This window comes from Eleutherodactylus coqui, chromosome 10, assembly GCF_035609145.1.
Source record: "Eleutherodactylus coqui strain aEleCoq1 chromosome 10, aEleCoq1.hap1, whole genome shotgun sequence".
In the NCBI taxonomy this organism is placed as follows: domain Eukaryota; kingdom Metazoa; phylum Chordata; class Amphibia; order Anura; family Eleutherodactylidae; genus Eleutherodactylus; species Eleutherodactylus coqui.
In genome coordinates this window covers 19,162,422-19,182,639 of record NC_089846.1, presented here as the reverse complement: position 1 = coordinate 19,182,639, position 20,218 = coordinate 19,162,422, and the positions used below count along the sequence as shown (strand labels likewise).

The window sequence follows — 20,218 nt, the reverse complement described above, 5'->3', positions numbered from 1 at the left end:
GTGGCGAATAAAAATGTCGTGTGTTAGCTGTTGTGCCGGAGCCCCCACCCTTCTTTCCTGGCATCTTTCCCGCGTACAACAGGTGTCTTTAGTCGTCCGGCCGCCGCTCTCAGCGCTACAGCTGTCGGCAGTTTCAGAATTCCAGCTTCTCCTGCCGTCACTGGACGCTTGGTGGAAATATGTGAAAATCTCTCCTGAGCGCCTGTCATCTGGAGAACATCAGACCCGGGGGTCCTGCCGAGTGGGTGTGGGGGTGTTGACTGCGAAATATGGGGATGCCTCCAGTACACACCCCCATTGTACACAGCATGGCGCCGTTTAGTATCCTTAGAAATACTTGGATTTTGTCTTTTATGAGTTCTGTTATGTTTTACGCTCCAGTCGCATCCAAAGCTGCTTTCAAAAGTTTGCTTGTTGCCCCTGGAAACCCTTTTATTGATATGCTCCCACAATGCATTGCTCTCCACGGTATGAGAAGGCCAGACAAGGAGATCAAGGTAAGGAGTATTCGGTATCCAAAACCACACATGGGAAAATCTGCACGCACTTCTGCCACAATTTGGTGCAGGAAGCGCATCAAAAGCTGCAGCAAAACCAGGCGCATTTTTTTTTTTTTTTCTGAGGTATTTTTAACGGCGCCTTAACAGCAGCCTAAGGTTTTGGTCATATGGTGAAATCCGCCACAGATCTGCACGCGATTTGCACCCTGTCAATGGGCAAAATCTGTGTGTTACTTCCTGTCAGGATTCCAAATGGATAGCGCTGAATCACAATCAGAGATTTCGCACCCAGATTTTGACCGTTGGGCTAAAACCGCGTGCGGATCGTGGCAGAAAAGTCGCGGGTTTCGCCACAGTCTCAGTAGCGGCATCTGCACAGAAAACGACTCTGCGGATTTTGTCGTGTGAACTCGCCCCAAGGCAGTTTTTTTAAGGGGATCTTCACCGTTTGCCTCCGCCACAGTAGTGTTTTTTCATCTGTGTGTCGTTCCTTCAAAAAACGGATGACACGCAGACAGCGAACGCAGCCATATTATTCAATGAGCACCACCCACTGAAGAGTCTTTTCATGCAGACACGGACTACATGGAAATACTCGTTGCATGTCCTATGCTTGTCCAGCTCACCAGAGCGACTTAGGGCATGCATATACGTGTGAACGCGTATCGGACGGCGCACGTGTCCAATGCGAATCGAGCTCGAACCTTCCTGAGGTGACTCACACACGGCCTTAAAGCGATCTTCACTCGTAGATTATTTCAGACCTGTTGTGGATTTACGCATCCAAGGTCATCAACCATTCGAAGCCCAACTCTTTGTGTAGCATTTAATGCAGATATAACATTTTTCAAGATCTCTGCTTGTTGTCAGTGAAAGAATGTTCATTGTTTAGTTCCATAGGATTACAATCTTTCCTGGCCACGGCTTGTAAGAAGTTAGCGCTCTGATAGTTCTACTGTAAGGGTCTGTTCAAGCATGGCGGGTCGGTTGCATCACTTGGTGCGTAGTTGAACGCAGTTTTCACCCCTCGTTAGAGGAGTTTACAATCCACACCGCGCGCCAATTCTTCAGTGGAATTATTCCACACCGCACACCCGATCCTTCCTCATCCTCGTGCAGAAATTCTACATGGAAAACCCGCAGCGCTTCCATCCCCGGTGACGCATCCCTGACGCCGTACCTACATGGGCGATTTTTATCGCATTGTGTAATGCACAAAACTCGCATGGAAACAGAAGCCATTATTTGCAACGTGTCTTACATCTTGGGGCGATATCGCCCAATCTTTTCTAAGGGAGCAAAAGTAAAAATAGCGCACTCATACGCAGATGCAGTTTACGCGCAAGTGCGATTTACCCCCCAAAATTTTTGGAAATACATTTTTTCGTATTAAACATAAATTTCGTATTTACACGCACGACAAGTCGATGCATTTTTCTTGCAAGACGCATCGCAGTCGTAGGCAAAATTCCTTCACCCTCGGCCATGTGCATGCAGCCTGACCGCCGCTCGCCCCGCAGCTGTGTGGGCAGCACAGATTCTCCCCACGCTCGCCTATTCCCGGCGTCCTATACATATTTAATCCCTGATGCCAGCTAGAACAGCGGCGCAGTGGACAGCTGTTACCCCACCCAGCGGACAATCCGCCCGTTATAAACGCCAACCACAGGAGCCGCCTTTGATGTTCCCACCACTCAGCTTAGAATTTTCTTAATCTTTGGCGTGAAAACGGATCCTGGCGCTGGAAGGATCTCGGTTAATAGTTCGTGTTCCCTCTTCTTCTACTTTTTACTGTCGGTATAATTCATAGTAAGATGAAGTGTTTCCCACTCCAGAGGTCAAATCTCTTAATCGCCGGGCTGCCTCTCCTGATAATTATATCGTGTCCTCATCTCTCGTATTAAACGGCCCGGCTGTTAATATGATCGTAAATCTCCTGCGCCGTCATCTCACATGTGCCCACCATCCGCCGGCACCCTCCTTCCCTCCTCCCTGTCAGCACTTTGGCCTTCTTGCCCCCTGTCCCCCCCTTCGGAGGGTGATTAAAGCAGTTGCTTAGACTGCCGATGACCCCGGCCGTCCTCCTGTAATATATGACTATGGCTTTCTGCAGCTATTCTTCCTCTAGGGAGCAGGAAATGGCCCGGAACAATAGGGCTATGTGGGAGACCATTCATCCCGGACGGATCCGGGGGTCACAGGCTGCCATCCTATTAGAATATGTGGCATGCCTTGTGCTAATAAACTCCTTTATACGCACGGCTCTTCCGCTCGCTGGCATGGAGGACAATGAGGTGCAAACACGGGGGGCGCGATTTTCGACTATTATACGCACTTTGTGGCTAACTGTTCACCGAGCCCGCTGCATCGCCGCCTGCTAGGACCGCGCTCTTTTCTTTTGTCCACTGTGAACTCTGCCAGGGTGAGGTTTTAAAGCTCCGTGCGCCATGGAGGGCGCTGAGCGCAAAAATTCAAGGTCATAAAATGCCATGAATACGTTTTATTGCATTGTGGTCCGAACGTTATGCGAGGAAGGATTCGCACGCGAGGCTATTTCCATTATTCGTGGACGGTCGGATGCTGCATTTAGACGGGTTGTACTGTGTGGGGAAGGCGCGCTGAATGACAATGGAGTATTACACGCCATCTTGTCTGTACAGGTGTCTCTGAGGGTTGTGTCTAACCGTTGCGTTGCCCGAGGCGCCAACTGAAGCGGTGACATCAGTATCAGGGAAGCGCTGATTATACGAGAGAAGTGTTCGCACACGATGATAGCGGCTCCCAGGAAGGTACAAAACACCCGCAGCAAGAGATACCTACACTACGGGGAACGCCGGCGCTCCAATTACACGCTACCAACCAGCCATTTGTAATAACACAACCTTAACATTGATGGATGTTTTACTCCGTAGTTACTGTCATACGGGCAACGGAGAATTTCAATTGTGCTTTTTTTTTATTGCCACCAATGATAAATGATTTGATTGTTGATTGTTTTCTGCGCTACGAATCTACTGTTGGGAATAGTTGGAATGAGTGGAATCTTTACAATAATTACTATATTATTAACAAGCCATAGATAGAACGCATGTCCTGTTCTGGGGCAGAATTATATCTACAAAAGAAGATATGTCACGTTGGAAATACTTTTACTTATCCTGTATAGTTGTTGAGTTACATCCTGTATTATACTCCAGAGCTTCACTCACTATTCTGCTGGTGGAGTCACTGTGTACATACATTACTTATCCTGTACTGCTCCTGAGTTACATCCTGTATTATACTCCAGAGCTGCACTCACTATTCTGCTGGTGGAGTAATTGTGTACATACATTACTTATCCTGTACTGATCCTGAGTTACAACCTGTATTATACTCCAGAGCTGCACTCACTATTCTGCTGGTGGAGTCACTGTGTACAAACATTACTTATACTGTACTGATCCCGAGTTACATCCTGTATTATACTCCAGAGCTGCACTCACTATTCTGCTGGTGGAGTCACTGTGTACATACATTACTTATCCTGTCCTGACCCCGAGTTACATCCTGTATTATACTCCAGAGCTGCACTCACTATTCTGCTGGTGGAGTCACTGTGTACATACATTACTTATCCTGTGTTGATCATGAGTTACATCCTGTATTATACTCCAGGGCTGCGCTCACTATTCTGCTGGTGGAGCCACTGTGTACATACATTACTTATCCTGTACTGATCCCGAGTTACATCCTGTATTATACTCCAGAGCTGCACTCACTATTCTGCTGGTGGAGTCACTGTGTACATACATTACTTATCCTGTACTGATCCGGAGTTACATCTTGTATTATACTCCAGAGCTGCACTCACTATTCTGCTGGTGGAGTCACTGTGTACATACATTACTTATCCTGTCCTGACCCCCAGTTACATCCTGTATTATACTCCAGAGCTGCACTCACTATTCTGCTGGTGGAGTCACTGTGTACATACATTACTTATCCTGTACTGATCCTGAGTTACATCATGTATTATATTCGAGAGCTGCACTCGCTATTCTGCTGGTGGAGTCACTGTGTACATACATTACTTATCCTGTACTGATCCCGAGTTACATCATGTATTATACTGCAGAGCTGCACTCACTATTCTGCTTGCGGAGTCTCTGTGTACATACATTACTTATCCTGTACTGATCCTGAGTTACATCCTGTATTATACTCCAGAGCTGCACTCACTATTCTGCTGGTGGAGTCACTGTGTACATACATTACTTATCCTGTACTGATCCAGAGTTACATCCTGTATTATACTCCAGAGCTGCACTCGCTATTCTGCTGGTGGAGTCACTGTGTACATACATTACTTATCCTGTCCTGCTCCTGAGTTACATCCTGTATTATAAAGGGGGCCACATTGGTTTCCACCCAGCTTTCCCAGAAACAGATGAAACGGATCCTTCTGGCCTGTGTTTTGCTGGTTGGTCTCCTGCAGTGATGGCGTTGCAGTCTGATGTTTCATGGTGGCGTTCAGTGTTTACATGAAGCTATAATTGGTTTTCTTGCGGCGAACGTGTTGCGTGAAGGTGTGACATCCGCTCGGATTCTCATGGCTGCGCTGCATGCAGGTGTGAAGCTTCTGTCTCCCGTACAGGTGTGTTTATGTGAACACGTGACGGGTGTTGTGCCGCGCCGCTATGTTCCCTGCGCACAACAAGAACACGTCTAGCAAACACCAGACGATATTTACACCTGACAATTACGCAGCGGTGGGCGGGGCGTCGCCTGATTTACACCTGTGGGATTTTTAGGATCTCTGCTTGCTGTCAGTGGATAAGGGTGCGTTCCTATTTAGCAGATTTTTGTGCAGATCGGCGCCATTTGATGTGGATTTTGACATAGAATTTGGCGCAGATTTTCCACTACATGCGAGCGTACCCTTAAGAACATTTTTGATTCCATCCAGAGGCGTAAAACCTATGCATACTTATCACAGCTGAGGGTTTGCTGCAGTTGTATCCAGTCTAGACAATCCTCTGTGAGCTCAGCACATCAGCTGCAGTAGTATCATGGATTCGCTGCCCTGATGATTTACATTATATCGGGCAGGTAACGTGTATCCAGACTGTTTAGCTCTGACATTTCCATTCACAGAGAGCAAGCGGGGATCCTATGACTAGAACAAGTGGCTTATGTGTAGGTGATAGCGGTAATGTTCACTACCATTAAATTCTGACACACAGGTGCTGCCGAGAGAGCGAGTGTGAGCGAGCGTCGGAGCCGTATCGGTTTACTAATGACCTGAGTCAATGTGTCCGCCTGGAAGTGACGCCCAACAACGCCTCCGTCAGCGTCCCGGAACTGCTGGTAAGATTTGTGCGGCACGTAGATGCTGCAGAGCTGAGTTTGTCGTCTGTGGCGTTACATAGGACTGCTGCTTGTATGTTACATCAGTGTTTTGTGTCGTCTTCTCTTTACAGCTGAATGTGTCGGTGCAGAGCGCCCCCGATCTGTCCGCTGGGGTCACCTGTATGTTCGGCGACCTGGCGGAGAGCGAGGCTGTACTGGGAGAAGGAGCCATTCAGTGCTCGTCCCCATCACTGCGGGACATTCCTGGGATCACTGGAGGACAAGGTGAGGCGGGACTTAGTTCTTAAAAAACCGGATACACGAATGCACCTGTTGTGCCAAGATGGCATGCTCTGGGCATATGTCCTGTGAGGGCATATGAACGTCACAGTGCGGGGTCCCCCACTTGAGACCCTCCTTGATGTTCCAGAATGGACAGCTGCTCAGTGGACTGATGATATTATATTCCCACTGCAGCAGATGCTGTAGGGACAATGTCAGGCCGGCCGCAGCTTCCCTTAGCTAAATCAGCTGTTTTCCAGGGGTACAAAGAGCGGGACCGGCGCCAATCAGCTGACATTCTCAAAGGGGTTGCACATATTGGCATAACCCCCTTAAGGATGCCTTCACACAGGCAGGAAAGGTTGTGAAACCGACAACTAAGGTCCTGCAGCAGCAACGAGGATTGGAGAACTCTCAGATTCCAGCAGTTAACACCTGACATGCCGCATGTCTCAATGTTGATCGTGGCATGTAAGTGGTTAACAGAGGGAGGGAGCTCTGACATGCAATTTACCCTCTTTAATCCAATCGCAGAGTGCTGAGGGTTTGCTGCGGCAACCGGAGGCCTAACAGTTGCATCCAGGTCTGCCATGGCTAGCCTTGTGAAAGATCAGGGCTAATATACTGCAGTACAGAACTACTGCAGTGTATTATGTGAGCAATCATAGGATCGTTGGTTAAAGTCCCTTTCAGGGATTTTTGCTTCATAAACGGTAAAAGGGGTATTTCAGGACTACTTAAAAAAAAAATTATATTGATGATAGACAGGTCGGCAGTATATGATCTTTGAGGACCTGCCACTCAGATCTGTGCTGATCAGCTCATTCCTGGGGTCGCTGTCGCTGCGGGCAGCGCAGGAAGTAGAATGTGCTGACCGCAGCACAGCTCCCATTGAATTACTGTGCCTTTAATACTAACCTGGGCCACAGAGCTGCCTGCAGTGACAGCAGCCGCGGGATCAGCTGATTAGCAGAGATCCGAGTTTCGGGTCCCCGCTGATCATATATTGATGACCTGTTGATCATCAAGAGCAAAAAAATGTTTAAATAATCCCACAATCTTCTTTTAATGTCCTGAAAATGCAATCCGTCTGTGATGGAAACTTTACCAACTTTCTAATATACTTTGTGTTTCAATTCTTCACCATTTTTAAGATCTCTGTTTGCTGTCAATAAAATAGAAAGTTGAACTACGCCACTAATTCCCACGGAAAACAATGGGAAATAAATTTTAACACACATTATGTCTGAGCGATGATAGTCTATACGGTATATCCTCTAGATATCGGTACAAATATATTTCTTTATTGACTAGAAGCGGAGATCTTGAAAATGGAGAAGATTCAAAGCACATAGGGTATTAAAAAGTTTCAGAACGTTCTCATTGCTGAATAAGCTTTTCTCTTTGGTTCCCCCTGCTGGTCGGGTAGCGCAGTGCAGGTCACTAGATGGAGGAGCCTTACTACAGAGCTATCGCTGTGCAGCTGATCAGTGCTGAATCATACTCTATCTTATACCAGCCGTATTCATCCTGTACTAATCCTCACCCCGCTGTTCCCAAAATAATCTCACACACGTCTTCTCTTCCTCCGTCTGTGATGCCGCCGTGCCCTCTCCCTCTGTCCTCGCTCACCCTGTCCGGATCTCTCTGCTGTCTGCAGTGCCATGCTGCGTTGTATCCTCCTCTGTGGTTTCTATCCCTTCGGGACATATTTATAAAAACCAGTGCAAGGAAAAAGTTTGGCTCTTGCCCAAAGTAACCAATCAGATGCCAGCTGTCATTTTACTGACATTGGCACGGCATACAGAATTTAAAGGAACACTCCAAACTAAGTGTATTCTTACACTGACATGCCAAAGGTTATGGGGTAGGAACTAATAGCGGCATTGATTCCACTACTGGTCGCGTTCATTAAGCACCCGTTTGTAGTAATGCCTTTTATGACGTATTGCCAGTGCATACGTGACGCCATGTATCCAGGAATGCTAAATGCCCGCACAACTTCGGAAATGGAACGTCACATCCGCCTGGCACCAACTATCATGCCTCATTCCAAGTTCGATAATTCACATTGCCTTACCATGAGCATACTGGCCGGTCTTCAACTTCACAACTTATTCAGGTGCGGGTGTTCCTGAGCATCACCTGCGGGAACACCACTTCATGATCAATTTACATACTGCTATCCCATGATTTCTGGCATGTCATTTGTTTGCCTAGTGCAGGGTTTGATGGGCTGAGAGGTCACAAGGGAATTCCCTGCACTGGGTACACATGTCATATCTATGCTATATGCTGTGCCAGCAAGATGACAACTAATATAACAGATATAACTGTGTCAGTTGTAACCGTTGCCCCTGATAACACCTCCACTATCTCTTTAACAACCCCCAGTGTTTATACATATTAATGTCCCGGATGGGACAACAGAACAACAGACGTCTAAACGATGTCACCGCTAAGCTGGTTAGCACTTATGCAGAGCGTTTAGACAGGCGTTCACCGCTGGATCGCGGGCTTCTCGCTCACCGCTTCACATAGAATGAGCGGGGGGCTTTTACACGGAATAATAAGGCTGGGTTCACACGGGGCGGATTTGCCGTGGAAATTCCGTGTGGAATTTCGCCGCGGCAAATCCGCATGCGGCCGCTAATCCCGGGATTAGCCAGCCATCCACACGGGACGGAAAATCCGCTGCGGCTAAGCCGGCAGAAGCCGCCGCTGCGGCGCGAATTTGCCGACCGCAGCATGTTCTTTTTTTTTTTTTTTCCCGCTGCGGACGCTCTCTCCTCTATGGGAGCGCCGGACGCAGCGGAAGAGCGAGCGGCCGGGCCGCTTCAAAACCACTGCGGGTTTTGAAGCAGCGGTTCTCCCAGCGAAAATCTCGCGTTTTTTCGCTGCGGCCTAACCGCGGGATTTCCGTTGGGTATCTGCCCCCATGTGAACCCAGCCTAATTCTGCGGTCCAACAATTTTTTTGCATTCACACTGGCCAATTATCACTCAATGTACTGAGTGATACTCGCCCCATGTAAATGTCCCTTTAGTATCATACAGTGAACTCCGCCCGTTTGTCATCGCCCCCCTGATACTAATGGTTTCTACCTGTATTGCAGGAGCTCTGCACACCGTCCAGCTCCATCTGAAATCTAAGGAGACCGGCCTGAGGTTTGCCAGCACCGACTTTGTGTTCTACAATTGTAGCGTCCTCCAGTCGTAAGTAGTTTTGTTATTTTTTGGAATGGGGGTTTGGATTTTTTTCGGGTAGTACAGTGCTGCAGAGAATCTGACGGCCCGCGGAGGAGACCTCCAGTATCTGAGGCCTAGAGGGCTTCCATGTTGAACGCAGGTCGTCCGGATCATTTAGCATTATCAGGACGGGAAGGCGTTCACTGAGGCACTTTATATAGCAATCGCGGAATTGCATGACTAGCAGCTTCCTAATATATGGCCATCAGGAGAACTGCTCACAGCCGGCATCTTGTTAACAGGAGGCGGCGCTGGACAACCACATATAAACTACTGACCAGCCGGCTGCAGAGCTGTAAAAGGGCTCGGCAATCTCCGGCTGGCTCATTGAAGTGAGTGGCACGGTGGCGCAACCACAGTGGTCACAATTCTGAGACGTGCTAGGGGCGATATCTCTAGATCAGTGGTGGCCCAGTGGTCTGACACCCTGTACAGAGTGCAGTGTCACCGGTCAAGTCATGCAGAAGTGCCATCGCCTGATCAGTGGCACTACGCTCAGTACAAGCCACCAGTATTGCCATATTTTTTGCTTTATAAGATGCACTTTTCCCCGTCCTATAAAGCGAACGTGCCGAAACTTGAACCCGGGTGCAGGTGTGTGAAAAGGATCACAAGTCTTTTGCACACAGCTCCCGGCCAGGACCGCATACATAACGGGATGAGAGCCGCCTTTACTATTAGCTGATTAGTGAGGTGGGGGAGTTGCATCTGAGATCCATCTCACATCGGACAGCACATGCGTGTGTCAGACCCGCACCTTGACGGTCTCCGGTGTTTAGGGGCCGTGTTGGTCTTGACATTCATCCAGATTGCTTCCACTTGGCCGTGTGAAGTCAGGCGGCATCATCGGGCATTAAGCAGGAAGATGTAATAAGGAGCGATCTGTGTGCAAAGCATTTTTTTTTTGCTCCTCATTCTGTTGCTGAATTGTAAATGGCGCTAAACTGTCTGAAGATGCCGAAAATAGACTCCGCGATTGGCGATTAGCATTCTGCGAAGCAGTGCAAGCACCAGTGCAGATCCGTTCAGAATGGGGGAGCTGAGCAAGTAAAGGGGATGTGGGGTTATTTAGGCCGCAGGGAGATTAGCGCGCGGTTATTTCTGCAGATGGTCCTGCATGTCACGTTATATGGTGACACATCGCTGTTGGCAGTGGGCAGCAAATTGTAATGTGTAGCGTTAACTTAAAGCCATTCAGAGACCGGCACCTTGAGCATGCGCACTATTACTTCATTCACATGGGGCATCCGGGTGCGTCATCACTGGAGCAATCCAACATTTATCCTTTATCCTGGAAATAGGGTATAAATGTCGTTTATGGGAATATCCCTTTAGAAAGGGGTTGCCTGGCCTTTTACTATTGATTACCCATCCTTAGGAAAGATCATGAATAGTTGATCAGCAGGGGTCCCAGCCATAATTTTCATGCTGAGTGAAAGTCAGCGATGACCACAAGCAAACAAATAGTGAGCGATAGGCCGCCTGCACATAAATGGATCAGAGTCCGGCTGCGGAATCCAACCCCGTGCTGGCTGGTGACTCTGCGTACCTGTCAGTTGTCTTCGTGTGCAGACGGCCTCCTGTGCTGCGGATGTGCCGGCCGGTGCACATGCACAGTACAGATATACCTGTGCTTTCGCTAGGCGATGACGCGAAGGCCGTGAATATTCTGCAATGCTCATTGCGGAAGGGCTGTGGGACGGACGGCTTCTATTGACTTCAGTGGAAGCCGTCCACGCGGAGTCCGCAAAGAATCGCGGCATGCTGCGATTTCTCCTCCGTGAGCACAAAATTGCAATCGATTTTTGCTTGTGTAGATAAAATAGCGTTTTTCCATTGCATGCTATGGGCGGTATATGTTGCGGAATCCGGAGGCGGGCGCCCATTCCGTAATGCAAATCTGCCCGTGTGCAGGCAGCCATATATATTTTTTTGCATTTGCCGTAAGGATTATCACTCAAGGGTTATCATTTTGAGCAATAATTGTTACTTGAAAATGGGCCATTAGTGTGACATCCACCCCCGTCAAATCGAAGCTCAGGTTACTGCTCAGTCCTCCTTGCTTTACAGTGCATGTGTGCTTCTTTTTTTTTTTTCTTTTGTATAAGAACAAGCTTAGCAGGAAATCGGTGTGTGGATTTGTGTAATGGCCGTTGTCCCGGCTCTGGAGAGTCAGACTTCCTCTGTATGATGAGAGTTGTACTTTGATAAGATGATTGATCTTGCTTGTCTTGCAGGTGCCTGTCCTGTGTGAGCAGCGCTTATCCCTGTCACTGGTGTAAATACCGCCATATATGCACGCACAACGCCGACGAGTGCTTCTTCTTGGAGGGACGAGTCAACAACACCGAAGTATGTACCACTCTGTATTTCAGGTCCAGGGTGGGGGTTGGGCTTGTAAAGCGTGCCACACCGTCCTCTTCTGCCGTCCTCCTTTTAGCTTTGTTATAATGGATATAAACCGCCTGTGATCCTCCGATTCTTAATGATAAAGTAGCTCTTCCTCTCCCCTCCCCCGCTCTGTATACCTTGTCAGCAAGTTCCAGTGCCAAGCATTAGTGTTAGTGAGCCGAGTGCGAGATTCACACAGTGCAAAGTGTCAGGGGTGGAGGGGCGATGTGTTTAATCAGGAGCGCCTGACTCCCCGTTTCCTCACACCTCAGGAAGGGTGTCAATCGCTCCTGAACAATGCTACATACATACCACGTATATATAGAAACCAGCCAGAGCGCAAGAAATCCACATTTTGCCAACTTTCTCGCCAGTATGCTGGCAAATGTATTAGAGGGAGGAGGGGTGTTGGGAAAGAAACATGGAAAGTGCAGATAAGGATTTAACCCTTTGATGACGTGCGCTTCAGAGTTTTAGGCAACGGTTTGAATAGCAGTTTCTTAAAGCCCCCTTACACATTAGACTTCAGTCAGCTGAACACACCAATGACGGCCGGGCTGGACAACTCTCTGATGTGCGCGGGGCAGTTCCACGGTTCCCTGATAGACAATGATCAGGGACATTGAATTTCAGCAGCCAATCCTCTTGTTTCCCAGGGGATAAGCTGGCGCCGGAGCTGTCTGGCTGTGGTTTAAGGGTATGTTCATACATTACAGAATTGGTGTGGATTTTCCACAGTGGAAAAGCCATGTTAAAATCTGCACTGTTGGTACATATTTCGATGAGGATCCACAGCAAACTTCACCCCTTCATTTGAAAGGGTGAAATCTCCTGCACATCCTCGTTAAAGTCTACACCCAACGGGGCAGAGTTTGGTGCATATTTACGTGTGAATGTACCCTAAAGGGGTATTTCCATCTGGGCAAGGTGCCCCCTATCCACAGGGTAAAGAGATAACTCGCTGAACTCCCAATGATCTAGAGAAATGGCTTCTAGTGGTTGCTGAAATTTTGACAGCGGTGGTCATGCATGCAAGCATGCGCGCCATTCACTTCCATTGGTCCACCAGAGATGGCACAGTTCAAGAGCTGGGCATTTTCTGGCGGTTCTATTGAAGTCAAAGGTGCTGCCACCCCTGTCAGTATTCAGGGATGCGCCATGGATGATCTCTCTGGATCGGTGACGATCGCACCAGTCAGGCCCCCACTGATCGGCAAGTTATACTGTGGATAGGGGATAACTTGCCGAGATGGGAATACCCCTTTAGCACACTTAGCATGCGAACATTTGACCGTGCCGAACATTGTGTGTATGGAAGTGTGGAAACGGTTATCGGATGAATGATTGTACATTCGACAGGTGGATGGGCAGCTGTAGTTATACCCTTTTCAAGGTGAGCTGAAAAGGATATATTTAATCACTATGGCCGTCTTCATTGCTCCCATAGCTTCCCTATATTCCTACATGGCAGATCCTCCCAGTGTATGCATCCTTCCATCATTGCTGTTGTCTCTCTATAACTGCACAGATTTGCTATTCAGGAGTCTTGGAAAGCTGGATGTTCATTACCGGTCATACATCTGTATAACAGATGCAGCAATATTGGTATAGCAAATAGAGCTGAATTCATTATTTAGAGACTTCAAACAAGTGATTAAGTCATTGCCCTGCACTGGAATAACTGACAACAGAGAACAAAAGCTCATATCCCATTGCACCACAAATATAGACATAAAGACTTTAGTATCCCTTTTAAAGCGAGCAATAAGAGGGTTAACGTAGGTTTGTGCACACAGACGCAGATCTGATCAGTATTTGTGTACATCCTTTCCCCATAGTGAGAGCTAGATTTGCATATACACAGCCCTAGCCTAGATCTAACCCATGTAGATTGGCTCGGAGTAGCAGAAGAGAGGATGTATTTCCATGGTAACAGGATCCTTCCTGAGCATCTAGCCGTAAGTAGGTAGGAGGCACGCGGCCCCTCATCATTCTCTGCCTATCTCCTGGGGGCTTCAGGAGGGAGGGAGAGGAGCAGGGAAGTGTCTGAGATTACTTACGTGTACGAACGCAACAATGTAGCAATGATGGAGTTATTAGATGTGATATGGGATATTACGGTGCCGTCTGATTATAGAAAGTCCTATCGGGGGTCATCTGCCGTGCTGCAAGAGCCATTGCTGACCGCAGAGAGTCAGGGTTAGATGGAGGTTAGCCAGCACTAAGAGTAAATAGCTCACAGCATGTCGGGGGTTAATGGAGCGTGTGTAAAACGGAGAAATTAATGTGATTATTATACTGTCGTCTTGAAGGCGCGCTCAGCTATTTCTGTATCTCCCATATAGTATAATGGAAAGTGACGGCTACTTCTCGGCTGAAAAGGGGGATTAGTGCGTCCTCGCTCTCTGTGGGGTCTGCTGCAGATGGGATGCTGGCAACCAATATGTGTGACCTGTAGTGTAAGGCTGGGCTCACACGGGCGGATTTGTATTGCAGGTTCCGTAATCGCCGTTCGCGTGGAAGAGCTGCAAGAAAACAGTCATTGAACACCATACATTTTCGCTTTTTCGTTCACACTCGCAGATGCAAATTGCGTATTCCGCAAGTAGAAGAAAAAACGCTGACCGTTCTATTTTGCTGCGGAATCTGCGCGGACGACCTCCATTTATGTCAATGGAGGCCATCTGACCCACAGCCCATACGCAATTAACATTGCGTATGGGCTGCAGGTACCCACATCGTCGCCAAGCGACAGCGCAGGGAGATACAAATTAAAAAAAAAAAACTGTACTGCGCATGACCGCCTCCGTGGTCATCCGCATTACAGTTATAGGAGGTACGCAAGGTGACCAACCAGGCTCACAGCCGGAATCCGCTGCCGGCCTCCGTCATACGGAACCTGATTTGCTTGTGTGAGCCTGGTTTAATATTGAGCTGGTGCTTCACGGCGGGTCAGTGTTTGGGGGCCTCCTGGTTAAGTTCATCCCTCCCCCACCCCCAGCTATTATACTATATAATGAAGGGGACATTGACTTTCATGAAATGTACTTTATTGTATTTTTTTTATACTGTATTGATTGTAATTCCGCTCAATCTAAATCTCCTCCTTGCCATAAATATGCCCTTCACATTTATGTGCTTCCATGGTAAGTGGCAACAAGCTCAGATTTACACTGAAACGCTCTTTTAAAGCCATAAAACGTAAAAGCAAGGAGCAGCACTCTGACTAATATGCTCCATTTTTCTTATCAGCGGTAGTTGATTTATTCCAGTGACGACATATCTGTCCTCTGTGTCCTCCCATAGACTAGAGGCATAGTGTGTGTGTAATGCAGCCGACCCCAAACTCTCCTTGTATAGTAAATCAGAAATGGTAATCTGTAGTGAGTCCAGACGCAGCAGATCTTGCCCTAAATACAGGCTGTCTCAAGTGTGGAAAAGCCGTACAGAATGAGAACGGTTTGGCAGACGGGGATCCAATTTTGCATACAAGTTGCGGATTCTGAAAACCACTTTTATCACCTATTCCAGCCTGATACCAGGGAGCAATAAATCCTGTGAATCTTTCTCACGCCTCTGTCTCTTGCAGGGTTGCCCGGAGATCATCCCTACTGGTGAGATCCTGATACCAGTTGGTGTGGTGCAGCCCATCACTCTGAAAGCAAAGAATCTCCCGCAGCCACAGTCCGGGCAGAAGAACTATGAGTGCGTCTTCAACATTGAGGGCAAGGTTCAGCGCGTGCCGGCAGTCCGGTTCAACAGCAGCAGCGTGCAGTGTCAAAACACCTCAGTAAGTGCCCAGTTTATCAAGAGCTCAATACACAAATGTCACTGCATAGCTGGGCAGTTCTGCTATGCAGGCCACTAGGAAAGCTTGGTGAATTTCTGTGCGGAAGTATGACAACGGTTTTTCACTCTGCTTTCTCAGCTTTGGTCAGGCATGTCTAATCCATACGCCATCAGTAAGGGGTTATGTCCACGGGTGGATCGGATTCCGCATGTGGATTTCCGCAGCGGGAGATCTGCGCAAAACCATTTGTGGTTTAATAGTTTTTCCGCAGCAATGTACGTAGATGCACTGCAGATCATCCACGCAGAAAAAAAATCCACAACCCTACCTCCCTAATTGATTCTGACCTTCAAATCCGCAGTGCATCCGCAATTGTATTTGCTGATGCACTGTGGATCGTCCACAGCCATTGACATCTATTGAACTCGTCCGCACGGAATCTGCACTGAAATGAAGCGTGCTGCGATTTGTTTTCCGTACCAAATGGTCTGCAAATCAAATCTGCATGCTTAAATTCAGTTGCGGATGACCAATGCTTCCCTACGGGCACTTTAAATTGCAGATCTTCCGCGTGGGTGAACCATGCGGATTTAACGAATCAAATCCGCCATTGGAAATTGGGCTTAACTGTCAACAAAGTATTTTTTTTGCGGACGACTATTTCTCCCAACTCCTCCATGCACCACATGGATGTTCGGTTCGGTCGAGCGTTCATTTGTTTTACATGGGGGCAATGGAGAAAGCTGCGGCCAGACCGTTCTCCAGGTGAGATGGTAGTGTCCGACATTGAAATTCTGGGGACAGTTGAGCCACACCCATACACGAGTGTTGTCCTGAACTCTGATTTTGGCGAGACTGAAGACTTTGGGTGCTTTAGGGCCTGAATAGAATAATTCAAGGATTCTTATTGGGCCTTTTTCTTCATGAGTAAAATCTCTTTACGAAATCAGTGAGTGTACACCGCATCGAAAATTCACACGTTGGTAAGTGCACGCCATGCAATCTTAGCGTTTCAGTGAAATGTGACCACAAACGGTGTATTCTCACTTACGGTACCTTTACAAGAGACGACTATCAACCGAATAAGCGCTCAAGCTGGTGAATTCTAACAATAGTCATTCAGTATAAACATGGCCACCAACAGGGGTGACTAGTGATAAGTCACTAGCCGTTTCAGTTCAGCTTACCAAAAGAATAGCTGCTCATTGATCAAAAGTTGTCACAGTCGCTTGTATTTCAACGCCTTGCAAAAGAATGTGCATGGAGATCCCCTCTATGAATAATATATCGACAAGCAACTAATGACCAATCGGCGCTGTGTGTAAAAGCAACTTAACAAGCGTCGTTCTTGCACTTCAACGACTTTTCTGAGCGACTGTCGGAATGTTAGTTGCTCGGAGTAAAGGTACCTTTAGTCAATGACATCACCTACAGTATTTACTCCTACGCAAGCGGACACCCTACAGGAGGGTACACAGTGGCAGATGGAGAATGGAAAGCATTGTAGATTAGTGTCCATCTTTGTATATTTGTGGAGGGTTTCATTGATGTCCCTGCTTGCTGACTGACTCCTAGAAAAACATCTGCCTCTCATATGTACTGGTATAACCTACTATACCAAATAGAGGCGCTGTATGAAAAATTGTTCATATTCATTGACACTAATCTGACCTCAACCATGCGAGCGTTGATTTGCTTTTTTCTTGACCCTAATGCCGTAGGTCTTTGACCTGCATTACAAACCAGGGTAGGGTTAAGCTATGCAACTATATACATGCTTGAATGGCTCCATCTATACAAGGCCTTGTAGCTGTAGAGGGGAAAGCATAGGAAAGTCTGAGTAGTCCCCCTCCCCCTCTGCGGACTGAGTTTTCATTTTTATGTGTTGACCACTCAAGACTAAACCGCAGGAAAACAGCCATTATTGATGTCCATTATGCAGCATGGAAGGGGTTAATCCCTCCATCCCCGGCTGATGGCAGATGGGTGTGGTTATACTTTGAATGAGGAAGCAGATGCTGGAGGTTGCTAGGGGACAGAGCTCTTCTGTTACTATAGCAACAGGAGGGACCATAAGAGCCCTTCGTCTTCCCACCTCGTCCTGCATCCTCCTTTGTTTCGCGGAGCCGCTGCCACCCGGTGTGACCCACCCCTCGCCCCCTCCTTCCCGCACACCTTCACACCTTATACATCATGTGTACGTCGTGCGCGGTTCATCTTGGGCAGTATCGATCCACAAGACCGCTCATCCCAGTGATTTACAGTTGTCATCAAAATGTTCACCGTCTCTTAAAGTGCAGAACATCTGTTTTCGGTGACACGAATGACATCCCAGAAATCCTCTAGTTATTGCATTGTCTCTTGCCCTTCAATACAACTGTCGCTTGGTTATCCTGTATGGGCAGGAGGGACAACCAGACAATCATTAAGGGTGATCACCCAGCTTTCCACAGACCCATCATTACCATTGTGAATTAGCATGCCTTTCAATGCCATTCATAAGGCATGGGGTCCTCTATATGTGGTTAACGCTGGATTACCGGGGACGTAGCTTTGTCTTCATGGCGGCATGGAGTTTGTATATTCACATGGGTTTTTCCCAGGTTCTCACGCTTTATATGACTTCTTCTGCAGTATACGTATGAAGGGAACGAATCTGGTGACCTGTCAGTCGACTTCTCCATCGTGTGGGACGGACATTTTTACATTGATAAACCGGCATCATTCAAAGGTAAAAAAGACGTAAATGTCTCTCTTCCCCCATGCTGCACACCGGCCATCATATATTCAGTCTCCTTCATTGTGCATGCCTCTGTTACTCCCCCACAGCTTTACTATACAAGTGTCCTGCTCAGCGGGATAGCTGCGGCCTGTGTCTCAAGGCAGATCCTCGATTTGAGTGCGGCTGGTGCGTATCGGAAGGAAAGTGCCTCCTGCGACAATATTGTTCCAACCCGAAGGCCAACTGGATGCATTTCAGCAAAAGGAACACTCGCTGCACCAACCCCCAGATCTACGAGGTAAGTCACTGGTGAGCTAACGCTGATCATAGATGATGATTATGGCCCATTGCTCAGATTATCGCAGTATGGCTCTGACATTGTGGACATGTTATCAGGAGGAAAATTGTTCATTTAAAGCGAGTCTCACACGACTGGATTTCTGTTGCGAAATCCGCGATCGTTCCTTGAGCAGATGATCCACAGTATTCTGCATACATTGAAAGAATAGAACATTTGCATATCCGCTCAGATGAACAGATAGTGATTGCGATTTCCGCAAGCGGATTTTAAATCGTAGCATGTTCTGTTTCTCAGCGGGATGCGCAGCGATGGCTTCCATTGAAGTCAATGAAAACCGTCCCACCCGTGGCCCATCAGCAATAAACATTGCTCATAGGCCGTGGGGAGCAGCATCATCGCCTAGCAATGGCACTGGAAATACAAATGTTTGAAAAAAAAAATCTGCACTGCGCATGAACTAAGGCGAGCATCTGCGGTCATCCGCAGTACAAGAAAACAAGGAACCCAAGGTTGCCGGCCGCAGTCAGAGCCGGATTCCACTGCAGGCTCCCGCATGCAGACTTCGACCAGTCCGTGTGAGACCGGCGTAAGGGGTACCAATTTCTTGCCTTGCTACTGCTATAATCTTCCTATCAATGAAATCATCCTTATTTTCTGCCTTTGTACAGATCCATCCCCTCACTGGTCCCAGAGAAGGAGGGACAAGAGTCACCATTACGGGGGCGAACCTTGGCTTACTCTTCCGAGAGGTGTGGGTGCAAGTAGCGGGGGTGCAGTGTGCATCCGAGCCCTCGCAGTACATCAGCGCTGAGAGGTAAGGGATCGGAACGCATAATATTTCCTGTCCTGTCGAAGAATATCCTCCACATGCAGTAATATTTGTGGTATCAGAGGTCTGACTGAAGGCTCCAGTTTATAATAGATTAGAAAAAGTCATAGACCACCGGGCTGCTCCTGGATTGACCTTCATATCTCCCTCCCCTCACCAAGCACCCGCCTGCCGCCAGCACCTGACAGTTTGACACCAGGGTCTCCTTTAATCCTTTTGCTTTCCCTCCCAGGGAGGAGGAGGACAGCCTCGTGTTTAATGAACGCCATAAACGATCTCGCTCTCCCAAACTCAGTAAGAAGCAATTAAGACGTAATGCTCTCGCCATGAATCAAACCCGCTCTCTCCACCCTCAGCTGCGCCAGGAAGCTCCAGCACAAATAGAGACTAGATGAATAGTTACAGGATGATGGATGGCCAATATCCTCGTCGCTCTCCTAATTAAATCGCCATCCAGTGTGTCTGTGTACACCTGGTGTGACTCCCCCACATTACTTATCATGAAAGTTCCCCGCAGCCTGAGCCCACGTGTTGCCGCACTCTCTTCATCCATTCAGAGAACCTATTGAGTAGCACTTCCCAAAACAAGACAATCTAATTAGACGCTTCCTTTTCCTTTGTTTATTGCACTGTGCACATTTCCTAAAAAAATGTTTCCTCTGCATACGTCGGTGACGATGGTTTAAGCTGCCAGCATTATCTATAGCCAGTACTATATAATGTATGGTGTATGTAGGGAAATTCTTGCATCATTGTTACCTGCCCAATTTCTCCCTTAAAGGGGTTGTCCAACCAAAAGAACTTACCCCCTATCCACAAGTAGC

The 20,218-nt window shown here is 47.8% G+C and overlaps 1 protein-coding gene across 1 annotated transcript in view; it reads left to right on the top strand.

Moving 5' to 3' along the window:
• PLXNA3 (plexin A3) overlaps window positions 1–20,218 on the top strand; it is a 122,641-nt gene that overhangs the window by 68,212 nt on the left and 34,211 nt on the right. The window contains exons 6-13 of the mRNA XM_066580458.1: window positions 5,726–5,849; window positions 5,963–6,116; window positions 9,229–9,328; window positions 11,599–11,713; window positions 15,342–15,542; window positions 18,177–18,273; window positions 18,372–18,562; window positions 19,234–19,379. Of these exons, the coding sequence (XP_066436555.1) occupies window positions 5,726–5,849; window positions 5,963–6,116; window positions 9,229–9,328; window positions 11,599–11,713; window positions 15,342–15,542; window positions 18,177–18,273; window positions 18,372–18,562; window positions 19,234–19,379 (1,128 nt within the window). The remainder of the gene's footprint in view (window positions 1–5,725; window positions 5,850–5,962; window positions 6,117–9,228; window positions 9,329–11,598; window positions 11,714–15,341; window positions 15,543–18,176; window positions 18,274–18,371; window positions 18,563–19,233; window positions 19,380–20,218) is intronic.